Genomic DNA, 15,953 nt, shown 5'->3' with positions numbered 1-15,953 from the left:
ACTTAATCTCCTCTCTTCAAGCTCCAATAGTTCTTGGGTACCCCTGGTTAAGCTGCCATAACCCTTACATTGATTGGTCCACCAGGAAGATAGCCAGCTGGAGTCCGTTTTGTCACTCCACTTGTCTACAGTCGGGCCTTTCCCCTGTAAAAACCACCACGACCTCATCTGCTGTTGAACCCCCTGACTTGTCCAGGGTTCCAGCGGAGTACCATGACCTGGGACAAGTGTTTAGTAAACAACGCGCCCTTTCCCTGCCTCCACACCGACCATATGATTGTGCTATTGATCTTCTCCCCGGAGCTCCTCTACTCACCAGTCGGCTGTATAACTTGTCCCAGCCAGAGAGGGAAGCAATGGAGGGTTACGTCAGTGAATCTCTCGCGGCGGGCATCATCCGACCCTCATCCTCCCTGTGGGCACAGGGTTCTTCTTCGTGGGGAAGAAGGATGGTTCCCTACGTCCCTTCATCGACTACCAAGGCGTAAATCATGTAACCATAAAGAACAAGTACCCACTGCCTCTGATAAGTTCTGCGTTTGAACCACTTCACGGAGCCACCATCTTCTCAAAGTTGAACCTACGAAGCGCCTACCATCTGGTCCAAATAAGGGAGGGGGACGAGTGGAAGACAGCACTCAATACCCCTTTAGGCCACGTCGAGTACTTGGTTAAGCCTTTTGGCCTCACCAATGCCCCCGCAGATTTTCAAGCCTTGATTAATGATGTACTAAGGGATTTTATTAACCGCTTTGTGTTTGTCTATCTGGATGACATCCTAATCTTTTCCAGCAATCCCCAGCAACACGTTCATCATGTCCGCCAAGTCCTGCAGAGGCTTCAGGAGAATAAGTTATTCCTAAAGGCGGAGAAGTGCGAATTCCAAGTCCCCTTGATCAGCTTCCTAGGTTATATCATCAAGAGCGGACAGGTGAGAGTTGATCCCGAGAAGGAGGCCCAAGCCACACACCACACAATTAAGCAACCACATGAGCACTTACCACATACTCACAATCAATCTGATACGGGACATCCCTCCCCACCCTCCCCCACATAAAGGAACTGCATATGCAGAGCCCCTGCAACCTTCCCGCAGGGCATGAGGAAGACCATGGGGGATGCAGAGTTTTGGCATATGTGGATGACTGCCTGGAGTTTGGATTCGCCTTGGGGAACTATGATGCAAGGCGAGTGGCGAAGCCCGGGCGACAAAGAGTTAAGGAATTAAAACTTTCTTTGGATGAGTGCCAGGTCTGGAGAAGGAGGCATTTCGGGGAAAAGCGACAGAAGCGAAGTGTAAAACGTGGAGTAGTTTTTGGGCAGCAGAGTTTGGTGCAATCGGAGGAAAATGACCCGACATACCAGTTGAACTTCCTGGTGTTGGAACAGATGGTGGTGGACCGGGGGATGGAAACCCAGGTCATCAATCGGAATGAGACACTGGGGAGAGAGAGGATCTGCACCGCTGAACTGAGCACTCAGACATGCAGGCTGGAGACTGAGTGCCGCACTTTTGGAACAAACTTTGAAGACTTAGAGTGCACACTCGTCAACGTGGAGACGGAGAACCGGAATTTCAAGCAGAAACTGCGGCCATTTACTGATGAATTAATCCAGAAAAGACTGGAAGACTTACAAGTTGGGGAAGACCAAGGAAGCTGTCTGACCAAGGCCAACAGAAGACCGAGAGCCCGGAGGGGGGAGTTTGACTACACTTCTGAGGAGGTGAAGAAATTGAGGGCAGATCTCGGAAAAGGGAAGCGGATGCTTGAAGGGAACCTGAAGATCGACAGTTTAAATGAAGTAGAAAAGGCTGGTGGTGTAATTGCGCCCCCAACTGAGATGGCCAAGAAGCGTGAGTCAGAACCACTGAGACTGTGGCGAGAGTTGGAGGAGTCCAAGAGGAAGCTGTCGTCTCCATTACAGGAGGCTGAAGAGGCTGCAGAAGCAGTCCAGGCTAAGTGCTTCAGTTTGGAGAAAATCAAACAGCAGCTACTGATCGAAGAAATGAGGAAGAATACGGATTTGAAGGATGATGTGCTGGAAGTGTGGAACTTCCCCTTGATTGAGGAAGAGACTTTTGGCCCTTCCCCCACTGAGTCAGGAGTAGTGGGGAGGGCTAGCTGTGGGCAGCCTGGGTTACAGCAGGACCCGGAAGGAAAAGAAGTGGGGCCCCGGACACGGGACAGGGGGCTCCGAGTTGCATTGGAGGCACGAGTGAGAGATTGAGAGAGGAGTTGGCAAGCAGACCTGAGGTATCCCCCGTAGTGTCCGAGCCTTAAGGGTTTAGGTGAGGGGGTATGGAGGTCTTGGAGGATTAGGAAACTCTCAGATAGGTTGGCCTATGTAGTGCCCATGGGACTGGGTGTAAGGTCCACTGTTTGGGGAGCAATGTCACATTTTGTACCTGGATTGGGTTTTTGTGTCTGTAGGAATGGTTGGCAAGTTATTTAGAAGTCATGAGGACATGACTTTATTTGGTGGGGGGAGAGTGTACGTGTTTCTTCTTTTATGTTACTGCGTAGGCTAATTAAAATGGCTTCTTTGTTATGTTAACTGCTGAGAAAGTTCTCTCGCTAGCAGCTTGTTTGGGTTATATTATTGATAAGAGAGCCAACGAATCAATTGTGATAGATGTTATTCTTTCTAGTGTGTCTGTAAGCTATTGTGATGTGCGGGTTTTTGGGGGTAAGGCGCGATGGAGACAGAGAGTGCAGACGGGATGCTGTGAGCAAGCCGACGGGGTGGGCCCGAGCCGAAGTCTGAGGTCCAGGGTCTTCGGAGAGGAGGGAAAACGAAGACAGACTTGTGTGGTCGTCCGGTCGACCACCATGGCTGGTCCCAGGCGGTGGGTCGAGGTGGTCAGAGGGGCTCGAATGGGGGAGAGAGGATCGCTACTACAGCTCCAACTGTTTGTGCACAAAGAGATTGAACTTTGATAAGTTCGGCGCCTTTTATATTTTATCTCTATTAATTATATAGTTCCAGTAATATCTATAAATTGTAATCAATTAGTCATATATGGTGTTTTGTCTGTATTTGGCGGGGTGGGGTACAATCACACAGCATCCACACAAACTTAATTACCCAGTTTGGCGGGGCCGAGGGCTGCTTTCCCTAGACGACAGCGAATTAAGCAAGCCTGAGGCTTACCGGGGGGGGGGGGGGGCTACAGGTGGATAGACAAAGCTTTTTTTTAAGTATGTAAAAAATAAAAGACAGATGAGAGTAGATATAGGACCACTAGAAAACGAAGCCAGAGAAATAATAATGGGGACAGGGACATGGCAAATGAACTAATGAGTATTTTGCATAGTCACACTAGCAGTGTGCGGGAAAAGAAGTGAATGCAGGGAGAAGGTGCGCAAAAAGCTGAAAGACCCAAGACTACACAAGTCACCCAGACCAGATGAACTACACCCTAGGTAATGGTAGAGACTGTGGAGGCATTAGTAATGATCTTTCAAGAATTACTGGACTCTGGCATGGTTCTGGAGGAATAGAAAATTGCAAATGTCACTCCATTCTTTAAGAAAAGAGGGAGGCAACAGAAAGGAAATATAGAGTAGTTAGCCTGACCTCAGTGGTTGGGAAGATGTTGGAGTCAATTGTTAAGGATGAGGTTATGGAGTACTTGGTGACTCAGGTCAAGATAGGAGAAATTCGGCATGGTTTCCTTAAGGGAAAATCTAGCCTGATGAACATGTTCGAATTCTTTGAGGAGATTACAAGTAGGATAGATAAAGGGGATGTAGTAGTGGATGTTATATAATTGGATTTTCAGAAGGCCTTTGATAAGATGCCACACATAAGACTGCTTACCAAGTTAAGAGCCCATGGTATTACAAAAAAGTTAATTGCATGGTTAGAGCATTGGCTGATTGGTAGGAGGCAGCGAGTGGGAACAGAAGGATCCTTTTCTGCTTGGCTGCCAGTGACTGGTGGTGTTCCGCAGGGGTTGGTGTTGAGGACACTTCTTTTTATGCTGCATATCAATTATTTAGATGACAGAATAGATGGCTTTGTTGCCAAGTTTGCAGATGATATAAAGATTGGTGGAAGGGCAAATAGTGTTGACGTAACAGGAAGACTGCAGAAGTACTTAGACAGCTTAGGAGAATAGTAAAGAAAGTAGCAAATAAAATACAATGTTGGAAAATACATGGTCATGCACTTTGGTAGTAGAAATAAATGTGCAGACTGTTTTCTAAAGGGGGAAAAAAATCCAGGAAACTGAGATGCAGAAGGACTTGGGAGTCCTTGTGCAGAACACCCTAAAGGTTAGCTTGCAGGTTGCGTCGGTGATGAGGATGGCAAATGCAATGTTAGCATTCATTTCCAAAGGTCTTGAATACAAGAGCAGGGATGTGATGCTGAGACTTTATAAGGCACTGGTGAAGCCTCACCTTGAATTTTGTGAACAGTTCTGGGCTCCTTATCTGAGAAAAGATGTTCCGGCATTGGAGGGGGTTCACAGTAAGTTCACAAGGTTGATTCCAGGAATGAGAGGGTATTCATACGAGGAACTCTGATGGCTCTGGGCATGTACTCACTGGAATTTAGAAGGATGAGGGGGGAATCTCATTGAAACTTTCCAATGTTGAAAGACCTAGGCAGAGAAGATGTGGAAAGAATGTTTCTCATGGTTGGGGAGTCTAGAATAAGAGGGCACAGCCTCAGGATAGAGGGGCTGAAATTTCTTTTGCTAGATGGTGGTGAATTTGTGGAATGTGTTACCACAGCCAGCTGTGGACACCAGGCTGTTGGATGTACCTAAGACTGATACGTTCTTGATTGGATATGTCATCAAAGGTTATGGAGAGAAGGCTGGGGAGTGGGGCTGAAGAGGGGAAAAAAGGATCAGTCATGACTGAAGGGCAGAGCAGATTCGATGGGCCAAATGGCCTAATTCTGCTCCTATGCCTTATGGTTTTATGGTTATCTGAGATACAGCCACTATGGTGGTATCATATGCAAACCTGTAGATGGAGTTGGAGCAATATCTGACCATACATTCACGAGTCTACAGGGAATAGTGTAGGGTGAATGACTTTCAGGTTGATGTCTTGCCCATCATTTCAATTTATTTGTCACACTTGTTTTACTGCACATGAACTAGACCAAGGTTTTTCTCAGAGGACCAAAGGGATTGAAATAGACAGAACAAATTTCCCTTGTTATCCATTATTTTGTGTGGACAAGCGACAATCTGACAACATGTCTCTTTACACCACAGAGTTCACTGATGTTCGAAAGGCACCTTTTTATGTAGCGCTACTATACACCAGAATTAAGTCTGATCTCTTTCAGGCATCATCCCTGAAGAAGACGGCAGAGTTGATCATCGAAATGTTGGTTATAATTGATACCTGTACTCGGCTGGAAGCCTGAGGAGAGTTTATTCTTTCTCGAGAAGAGTTTGATCTTTTATGTTCAATGATATTGTTATAAATGAATGCACTGAGAACCATAACTCAATGCCTTCTTTGTACTAACAACCACTGCAGTTTTGTAGTACTTCTGTGAAAGATTCTGTTTTCAAGCTCAAACATTAACCCTGTTTCCCCTTCCACAAATGTGACCTGTCTGACTTCAATATTTGCAGATTTAACACAGATTTGAAATATCTGCAGATTTTTTTCAGCGGCTAAATCAATTTCAGGCCTACAGCCATAATGCATATTTGTAACAAAATTAACTTCCTTTTGACAAAATAAAACATTTTAAAACCCATCTGATCTATCTTTGAATGGGTTCAAAAATCATTGAAGTATTGCCTGTGAACTAAAGACAATATGAAGCTAACTCATTTTCTTTTGCAGGTTAAGAATCCAAAAAAATTACTTTCATCACACAGAAATGTTGCTCCGAATATTACAGCTTTTTTTAAAATCCTGATAACAATATTCAGTTCCAATGAAATTTTAATTGGTGATAATAAAACCCTTTTACTGAGCAGTGTACCTGGTAAACTGCTGTACCCTATCAACTTATCTTAACTGCATAATTTCACAAACTTCAATGAGAGATAGCTTCTTCACATTCTTTGCTCTGGAGGGAGTCCAAAGGAGGTTCACGTGGATGATTTCACGAACGAAGCGTTAACCTAAGTGGAGCATTTGGCAGCTTTAGGCCTGTACTCACTGGAATTTAGAAGAATGCAGGAGGATCTCATTGAAACCTACCGTATGTTGAAAGGACTGGGTAGGGTGGATGTGGAGAGGATGTTTCCTATGGTGGGGATATCCAGAACAAGAGGACACAGCCTCAAAATTGTGGGGCAACGTTTTAGAACAGAGGAGTAATTTTTCTAGCCAGAGAGTGGTAAATCTGCAGAATACTCTGACACTAACTGCAGTGGAGGCCAAGTCTGCGCATATATTTAAGGCGGAAGTTGATTGTTTCTGATCAGTCGGGGCATTAGGGGATATGGTGAGAAGGCAGGTGTATGGGGTTGAGTGGGATCCAGGATCAGCCATGATGGAATGGCAGAGCAGACTCGATGGGCTGAATTCTGCTCCTATGTCTTATGGTCTTTCATTTGTATCTGTCTAACATGGCAGATTTATTGATTCACGATAGATAAACTCACTGATTTACTTGACTCCAGAGATCCAGATGATACCGTGTCCCTGCTGCATCTACTTTTCGAACTGAGCTGAGGTGACGAGGAAGGCGAGTCATCAATGTAGGGCATGGTATCCCGGTTCCTGCTTTGATCTTCAACCCGATCTGCATCATATGAATACGTTGGTGGTAAGTTGTTGTACAGTGTTTCTAAATAATTAAGAAAAAAAAGACAAATGTTATTACAATGATAAATGAAGTATTTAGTTCAGAGTACACACTGGACTCTTATTAAACACAATACAAACTACTTTGGAACAGATAGCTTTCCTCAACTAAGCATTATACAATTTTGCTGTACTTCTTGGTCATGAAAACTGATGTCAAAGTTTTTCAGAAATGTTTTGAAGACAGGAGGGATATACAATACCAATAAAAATTATTCATCCCCTCTTAGAAGTTTTCATGTTTTATTGCTTTACAACATTGAATCATAGTGATCACAATGGACTTAATGTTTTTTTACACTGATCAACAGAAAAAGACTCTTTCGATTCAAAGTGAAAACAGTTCTCTACAAAATGATCTAAATTTATTACAAATAGAAAACACAAAATCTTTGATTATATAAGTATTCACCCCCTTTAACATGACACACCAAATCATCACTGGTGCAGCCAATTAGTTTTAGAAGTCACATAATTAATTAAATGGAGATCACTGTATGCAGTCAATGTGTTACAATTGATTGAAGTCAAAATCCACTTGTATCTGGAAAGTCCAACCACTGGTGAGTCATATCCTGGCAAAAACTACATCACAAGGACAAAAGAACATTCCAAGCAACTCTGCAAAAACGTTACTGAAAAGAACAAGTCAGGAGATGGATACAAGAAAAATTCCAAGTCACTGAATATCCCTTGGATTACAGTTAAGTCAATCATCAAGAAATGGAAAGAATATAGCACAGCTGTAAATCTGTCTAGAGCAGGTTGTCCTCAAAAACTGAGTGACCATGCAAGAAAGGGACTAATGAGAGAGGCCACCAAGGGACTGCGCATACAACAGTTATTGACTGGGTGCTTCACCAGTCACAGCTTTATGGGAGAGTGACAAAGAGAAAGCCACTGATGTAAAAACTCACATGAAATCTCAGCTAGAATTTGCCAGAGTTTGCAAAAGTTTGTGGGAGACTCTGAAGTCAGCTGGAAGAAGGATCATGTGACGACATCATACCAACTACAGGTATCTCCCGCTTTTCGAACATTCGCTTTACGAAACCTCACTGTTACGAAAGACCTACATTAGTACCCTGTTTTCGCTTTCAGAAGGTGTTTTCACTGTTACCAAAAAAAGCAGCACGTGTTAAAAAATTCAGTGCGCGAAAAAAATCAGCGTGCGATAAAAGTCAGCGTGCGCCCCGAGCAGCCGCTCTCCCCCGGGTTCGGAACAGCATTGCCTTAACACATGCCTGTGAGCAGCCATTTGCAAGATGAGTTCTAAGGCATCAGAAAAGCCTGAAAGAGCTCATAAGGGTGTTACACTTAGCGTAAAACTAGAGATAATTAAGCGTTTTGATCATGGTGAACTAAGTAAGGACAAAGTGAGTTTGGCTTGTGGAAGCTGACGAAGATGATATTGAAGAGGTTTTGGCATCCCATGACCAAGAACTGATAGATGAAGAGCTGATGCAATTGTAAGAGGAAAGGATAACAATTGAAACCGAATGCAGTAGTGAAAGTGAAGCAACTGCGTAAGATTTTCGCTGCAATGATAAAGTACAACTTTAATTTTGAAAGGGTACGTAGGTTTAGGGGATATTTGCAAGATGGTTTGAGTCCTTACAAAGAACTGTATGATAGAAAAATGCACGAGGCTCAGCAGTCAAGCAAGCCTTCCACATCAGCCACAGCAGACGACAAACCTCGACCTTCGACATCGAGGTGGGCAGTCATAGGAGAAGATGAGCTGCCTGCCCTAATGGAAACAGACGACAAGATGACACCCCAGTGTCCCACCACCCCAACACCCAGGCCACGGACAGATACTGTACCGATTCGCGGAGAATGCAGCAGTAGTCGGGAGGCACACAGCATATCTCTAAGAAAAAAGCCGAAATAAACATGCTAATTAATTAGGTGCTACCCAACATGTAATTGTCGGCTCAGGTCAGAGGCGATGCAATCAGCAATCGGCATTGATCTGGGCCGACAATTACATACCAGGCAGCACCTAATTAATTAGCATGCTTATTTCGGCTTTTTTCTTAAAGATGTGCTGTGTGCCTCCCGGCTGCCGCTGGACCCCTGCGTGCCTCGCGGCAATGTATCGGTCGGTGGCCTGGAGGGTCGGGGCCACTGCCTAAACTCCGACGACTCAGTCTAACACACCATCATCAGCGTGCTCTGCGCTGTCCCGATTCCGGTAAGTGATACTACACTATACATACATTATATCTACTTTATATCGGCTGCGTATTTTTTACGTGTTATTTGGTATGATTTGGCAGCTTCATAGCTTAAAGGTTACTGGAGAGCAATTGCGCTGTTTTTGCCAAGAGCGCTTGCGTGAGATTTTCTGCCGACGGCGCTTGCGTGAGATTTCCGCTATGGAGAACAGTGCAGTAATGATTGTGGAAAAGTATTACTACTTTATATAGGCTGTGTATTTATCATATCATTCCTGCTTTTACTATATGTTACTGTTATTTTTGGTTTTATGTGTTATTTGGCATGATTTAGTAGGTTATTTTTGGGTCTGCGAACGCTCACAAAATTTTCCCATATAAATAAATGGTAATTGCTTCTTCGCTTTACGACATTTCAGCTTACGAACCGTCTCACAGGAACACTCTACCTTCGGATGGCGGGGGGAAACCTGTAATCCCTAATTGCGCCATGAGTTCGCCCACCTTATTCTGAACCCTATGCACATTTAAATACAACATCTTCAGTCCTGCATTCTTCATCCTTTTGAATTTTGTTTTGGTGGTACAATTTAACTTTTTGCTCTGTCTGCATTTGTACCCAATCATTGGCATGTCCTTCCTTACATTCCTGTTACACCTACCATCCACTTGTAAACCAGCTGCCTGATCCTCAACTCTATCATACTGGTTCCCATTCCTCTGCCATATTAGTTTAAACCATTCCCAACAGCTCTAGAATATTGGTCCCCCTCGGATTCAAGTGCAAACCGTCCCTTTTGAACAGTTCCCCGACCCTGAAGAGGACCCAATTATCCAGAAATCAGAATCACAGCCCCCTGCTCCAATTCTTCAGCCACGCATTTGTCTACCACTTCATTCTACTCTTATCCTCACTTTCGTATGGCATAGGCAGCAACCACGAGGTTACTTCCACTGACATCCTGCTTCTCAGCTTCCGTCCTAACTTCCTGTATTCTTTTTTCAGCACTCCTCCCTTTTTCTACCTATGTCATTGGTACCAATATGTACCATAACTTCTGGCTGCTCACCCTCCCTTTTCGGGATATTGTGGACATGTTCAGGAACGGCACGGTCCCTGGCATCTGGGAAGCAAACTACCATCTGTGTTTCCTTTTTATGTCCACAGAATCGCCTATCTGTCCCCATGACTATAGAGTTCCCTATTACTGCTGCCTTCCTCTTCAGTTTCCTATCCTTGTGAGCCAGATTCAGGGCCAGAGGAACGGCCACTGTTGCTTCCCCCACGTAGGTCAGCTTACATGATTTGTAAGTATACAAATGACGTTGTGGAAAGTGAGAAGGAAAGCTCAATTATTTTTTAGTAAGTAAAAGAGCAGAACAATGGCAGATAGAACTTAATCCTGCTAAGAGTGCAGTGATATACGACGGGAGGAGAAGATGGCAGTGTGACGCAGCATGCGCAGCTCTCTGGTGAAATGATATCGTATCTGTTAAATAGGGGTTGTGGACAATTCTGATATGAAGATGACAGACGTGAGAAGCAGAGGAACATCTGGAGAAACTTCTGAAGTGCCTGGTTCGCTGCTGTTGTTACTGTGTGATCGAGAATCTCCGGAGGGTAGGTCCCAAAATCCAGGGCTTTGCCTGCTGCTGGCGACCGAGGCTGAGGTCGAAGTGTTCAGATAGAGATGGTGCTCGGTACTCGGTGTCAGAGGGCTGATTAGAGCCCGAAGTTTTTGGATGACTCAGAGTCAGACTGTGGTCGGGCATGGCAGGGAGAGTTTTCTTCCTTCTCCCGTCTGCGTGAGATGTGGGACTTCCGAGAGACTTTGAACTTTTTTCCATGGACTGTTTTTCATCAAGTTATGGTATTATTGCACTATATGTTGTAACTATATGTTATAATTATGTGGTTTTGTTAGTTTTTCAGTCTTGGTCTGTCCTGTGTTTTTGTGATATCACACTGGAGCAATATTGTCTCATTTCTTAGTGCATGGATTACTAAATGACAATAAAAGAGGACTGTGTGTCCTCATAATCTAATCTAATCTGATCTAATACTACCAGAGTCTTAACAAAAACAAGCCACACACAATAAGTAATCATTATAGACCTTAAAGAGTATTGTGGAACAGTACACTTGGTGTACAAGTCCAAGGATCCCTGAAGGTAGCAGCACAGATGGAGAAGACAGTGAAGAAGGTAAATGGAATAATTGCCTTTGTTACTTGCAGTACAGACCACAAGAGCAGAGAGTTTATGGCTTAGTGTTATAAAATATTGATTTGGCATTGGCTGCAATACTATGTACAGTTCTGGGCATCTAACTATAGGAAGACTATAACTGCACTGGAAAAGTTGCAGAGGAAATTCACAGGGATGGAATGTTTTAGTTATAAAGGGAAACTGGATAGACCAGATTTTTCTTGGAGTAACAAAGACTAAGGGAGAATTAGATTAGATTAGATTCAACTCTATTGTCATTGTACTGAGTACAGATACAAAGCCAATGAAATGCAGTTAGCATCTGACCAGAATTGCAAAGAATAGTGTTATTTACAAAATAATTGCCAATAAAAAGCACTACAGCACACAAATATAAAAGTACTGAGACAGTACAATATGGGTGCAATACTGCTTAGCACTGTGATGAGAGGTTCAACAGGGTCACAGTCTCAGGGAAGAAGCTCTTCCTGTGCCTGCTGGTGCGGGAGCGGAGGCTCCTGTAGCGCCTACCGGATGGGAGGAGAGTAAAAAGTCCATGGTTAGGGTGAGATGCATCCTTGATAATGCTTTTCACCCTGCCCAGGCAGCGTTTATGGAAGATGTTCTCAATGATGGGCAACTGGGCGCCGATAATCCGCTGGGCAGTTTTCACAACATGCTGGAGTGCTTTGCGGTCTGATACGGGACAATTGCCATACCATCATGAGATGCAGTTGATGAGTATGCTCTCAATGGTACAGCAGTAAAAGTCTGTCAGTATCCTGGGACAGAGGTGAGCTTTCTTGATGCTCCGCAGGAAATAAAGGTGCTGTTGTGCCTTTTTGATCAGGATGGTGGCGTTTAGGGACCAGGTGAGATCATTGGAAATGGGGAAGCTTGATACACGCTCCACTACAGCTCCGTTGATGTAGATGGGGATGTGAAACAGAGAATCGAAGAGCATTTCAACTCTTCGGACCCCCGGCGCATGTGGCATGGCATACAGGTCATTACAGACTTCAAACCACCTAGTACTGTGCCCCCTTCCAGCTCTGCTTCCCTCCCTGATGAGCTCAATTCCTTTTATGCTTGCTTTGACCGAGAGAACAAGGAGGTCACCCTCAAAGCGGATCTCCCACCTGGTGAACTGCCTCTCTCATTTTCCACCTCCGATGTTTGCGCCACCCTGAGCAGGGTGAATGTACTTTAGGCAGCTGGTCCAGATGGAATACCTGGCCATGTGCTCAGAGTCTGTGCAGGGCAGTTGGCCTGGGTCTTCACAGACATTTTTAACCTGTCCCTGGCCCAGGCAGTTGTTCGGCATTCAATACCATGATCTCCTCCAAGCTGATCGCCAAACTTCGCCAGCTTGGTATCAGCTCATCCCTCTGCAATTGGACCTTGGACTTTCTGACCAACAGACCCCAATCAGTTAAGTTAGACAACCTCTCCTCCTCCACTCTCACCCTGAACACTGGCATCCCTCAAGGCTGTGTGCTGAGCCCTCTTCTGTACTCCCTTTTCACCTATGACTGCGTTCCTGTACATGGTTCTAACTCCATAATCAAGTTCGCAGACAACACCACGGTGATTGGCCTGATCAGAGGGGATGACGAGACGGCCTACAGGGACGAGGTCCAGCATCTGGCCACTTGGTGTGCCGACAACAACCTGGCCCTGAACACCCAGAAGACCAGGGAGATCATTGTGGACTTCAGGCATGAAAATATAAAAATTTGAGAGGCATAGACAGAATAGATTGAAGACTAACTTTCCCAATGCAAAGGTAGCTAAAGATAGGAGGCACAGACTTAGGGCAAGGACAAGAGATTTACAATAATAGAAAAGTACAGCACAGAAACAGGCACTTTTGCCCACCTAGTCCACGTCAAAACTATTTAAACTGATTACTCTCATTGATCTGCACTGGGACCGTAGCCCTCCATAGCCCTTCCATCCACATACTTATCCAAACTTCGTTTAAACGTTGAAATCAAGCTAATTTACACCACATGAGCTGGCAGTTCATTCCAAACCCTCATGACCCTCTGAGTGAAGAAGTTTCCCCTCATGGTCCCTTAAACTTATCACCTTCACCATTAACCCATGATCCCTGGTCGTGGTCCCAAGCAACCTCAGTGGACATAGCCTACTTGCCCTATCTATACCCCTCATAATTTTGTATATCTCTGTCAAATCTTGTCTCAATCTTCTACCTTCTAAGGAATAAAGACCCAACCTATTCAATCTTTCCTTATACCTCAGGTCCTCCAAACCCAGCAACATCCTTACAAATTTTCTCTGTGCTCTTTCAACCTGGTTTACATCTTTCCTGGAGGTAGGTGACCAAAACTGCACACAATACTCCAAATTAGGCCTCACTAACATCTTATACATCTTCAACATAACATCTTACCTCCTGTACTCACTGGTCAATGTGCCAAAAGCTTTCTTTACGACCCTATCCGCCTGTGACATCACTTTCAATGAATTATGGGCCTGTATACCCAGATCCTTCTACTACACTCCTCAATGCGCTATTGTTCACTGTGTAAGGCTTACCTGATTGGTCCTACTTAAGTGCAAAATTTCGCACTTTTCTGCATTAAATTTGCCAATTGTCAGCCCATTTTTCCAGCAGATCCAGATCTCTCTGTAATCACGATAGCCTTCCTTGCTGCCCTCTATATCCCAAGCTTGGTGTCATCTACAAAATTGCTGATTCAGTTAACAGCATTATCATCCAGATCATTGATATAGATGACAAACAACAAAGGACCTAGCACTGATCCCCGTGGTACACGACTAGTTACAGGCCCCCAGTCAGAGAGGCAAACATCTACTACCATTCTCTGGCTTTTTCCACAAAGTCAAAGTCTGATCCAAATTACTACCTCATCTTGAATGCCAAGTATCTGAATCTTCTTCATGAAACTTCCATGCGGGACCTTATCAACTGCCTTACTAAATGTAGACAACATCACTGCCTTGCCTTCATCAACTTTCCTGGTAACTTCCTCGAAAAACTCTTAAGATTGGATAATCATAACCTACCACACACAAAGCCATGCTAACTTTCCCTTATCAGTCTGTGTTTATCCAAATACTTATATATGCAGTCCCTCAGAATACCTTGCAATAATTTACCCACTACTGATGTCAGGCTCACCGGCCTACTTAGAGTCAAGATGGTTGGAATATGGAATGCACTGCCTTAAGTAGGTGCTGAAACCCAGAGTACTCACAACATTTAAACAGTAGTTAAGCAAGCACTTAGATTGCCAAGGGGGTGTCTTACAGGATTGGGACTGATTGTCTGACTGAGCGGTGTTGCAACAACAATCTCACGCTGGATGTAAGACCAAGGAACTGATTGTGGACTTCAGAACGGGGAAGTAGGGAGAACATGTTCCAATCCGCGTTCAGGGAGTCAGTGGTGAAAATGGTGTGCAGCTTTAAGTTCCTGGGAGTAACACCTCTGAGGATCTATCCTGCATTGAAAACATTGATGCAATCAAGAAAAACCCAGACCAGTGGTTCTACTTCTTTCGCAGTTTGAGGAAATTTGGTATGTCAGAAAGACTCTCGCAAATTTCTATCGATGTATGGTGGTGAACATTCTGACTGGTTGCATCACAGCCTAGTATGGGGGTTCCAATGTAAAGCATTGCAAAAGGTTGCAGACTTAGCCAGTTCCATCATAGTCACAACCCTCCCTATCACTGAGGACATCTTTATGAGGTGGTGCCTCAAGATGGTGGCATCCATCATTAAGGACCCTCACCATCCAGGACATGCCCTCTTTTCACTGCTGGCATCAAGGAGGAGATACAGGAACCTAATATTCACACTCAATGATACAGGTACAGTTTCTTACCCTCTGTCATCAGAAAGCTATGAACACTACCTAATTGCACCATTTTTCTGCACTGTTTTCTAATTTGTAGTAACTTTATTCCTTTGCACTGTACTCCTGCCATTAAAAAGCATTTTTCACATAGGACCATGGATCTGATTCTGAAGGCTACAGAGCAATTAGAGCAGACATGGATACATTGGATTGAAGGGCCTGTTTCTCTGCCAAATGACTCTACAGCTCTAAGTCTGAGTTTTTTTAACCTAGAAATGTTAAATGTATACGAAAATGAATCAAATATAGAATGTTACATGTAATTGAACTCTCAGAGTACAATGAGAAGGGAGAGGTTCAAACTAGAGAGCCACAAGAAACTGCAGATGTTGGAATTTGAGGCAATAAACAAGATGCTCGAGAAACTCAGTGGGTGAAGCAGATTTGTGGAGGGAAATGGTCGGTGAATGCTTTAGGTCAGACCACGTAGATGGGGGGGAGATTGTTGATATGAAAAGGTAAAAGGAAGAGTAGTGAAAGAGCTAGTATGCAATAGGTGGGTCCAGGTGAGGAGGGTGATAGGCAATTGGAGAAGAAAAGAGTGGAAATCCCAAGAGTGACAGTTAGGGTTGACAAAATGTCACAGATGATGGAATCTCCTCAGAGAGGAAGATAGAGCATGGAATCAAATGACCAAGGTGCGGTGGGCAAATAGCAACAGGAAGGAACGGAAAGCAGTGGAAGGTCTAAAAGTTTAAATTACTTAAACGTTAAGACTATCAGTTTTTTTTCTAATAGTGCATAATAAATACTTAAAATAGCCTTTCAGAATTAAGGAAGGCTCAGATAAAAATCTAGAATTCTGCAATGAGGGATGAATGAAGTAAAATAAATTGATTTCTTACATGATTAGATGAGGCT

At 44.1% G+C, this 15,953-nt stretch overlaps 1 protein-coding gene across 1 annotated transcript in view; it reads right to left on the bottom strand.

The window, feature by feature from the left end:
- The window catches only part of LOC140187912 (breakpoint cluster region protein), a 446,198-nt gene that overhangs the window by 343,542 nt on the left and 86,703 nt on the right, over positions 1 to 15,953 (bottom strand). The window contains exon 2 of the mRNA XM_072243771.1: positions 6,593 to 6,777. Within this exon, the coding sequence (XP_072099872.1) occupies positions 6,593 to 6,777 (185 nt within the window). The remainder of the gene's footprint in view (positions 1 to 6,592; positions 6,778 to 15,953) is intronic.

Source organism: Mobula birostris, chromosome 25, assembly GCF_030028105.1.
Source record: "Mobula birostris isolate sMobBir1 chromosome 25, sMobBir1.hap1, whole genome shotgun sequence".
Lineage (NCBI taxonomy): Eukaryota > Metazoa > Chordata > Chondrichthyes > Myliobatiformes > Myliobatidae > Mobula > Mobula birostris.
The sequence above is the reverse complement of the archived record's forward strand: the minus strand, read 5'-3'. Positions and strand labels throughout refer to the sequence as shown.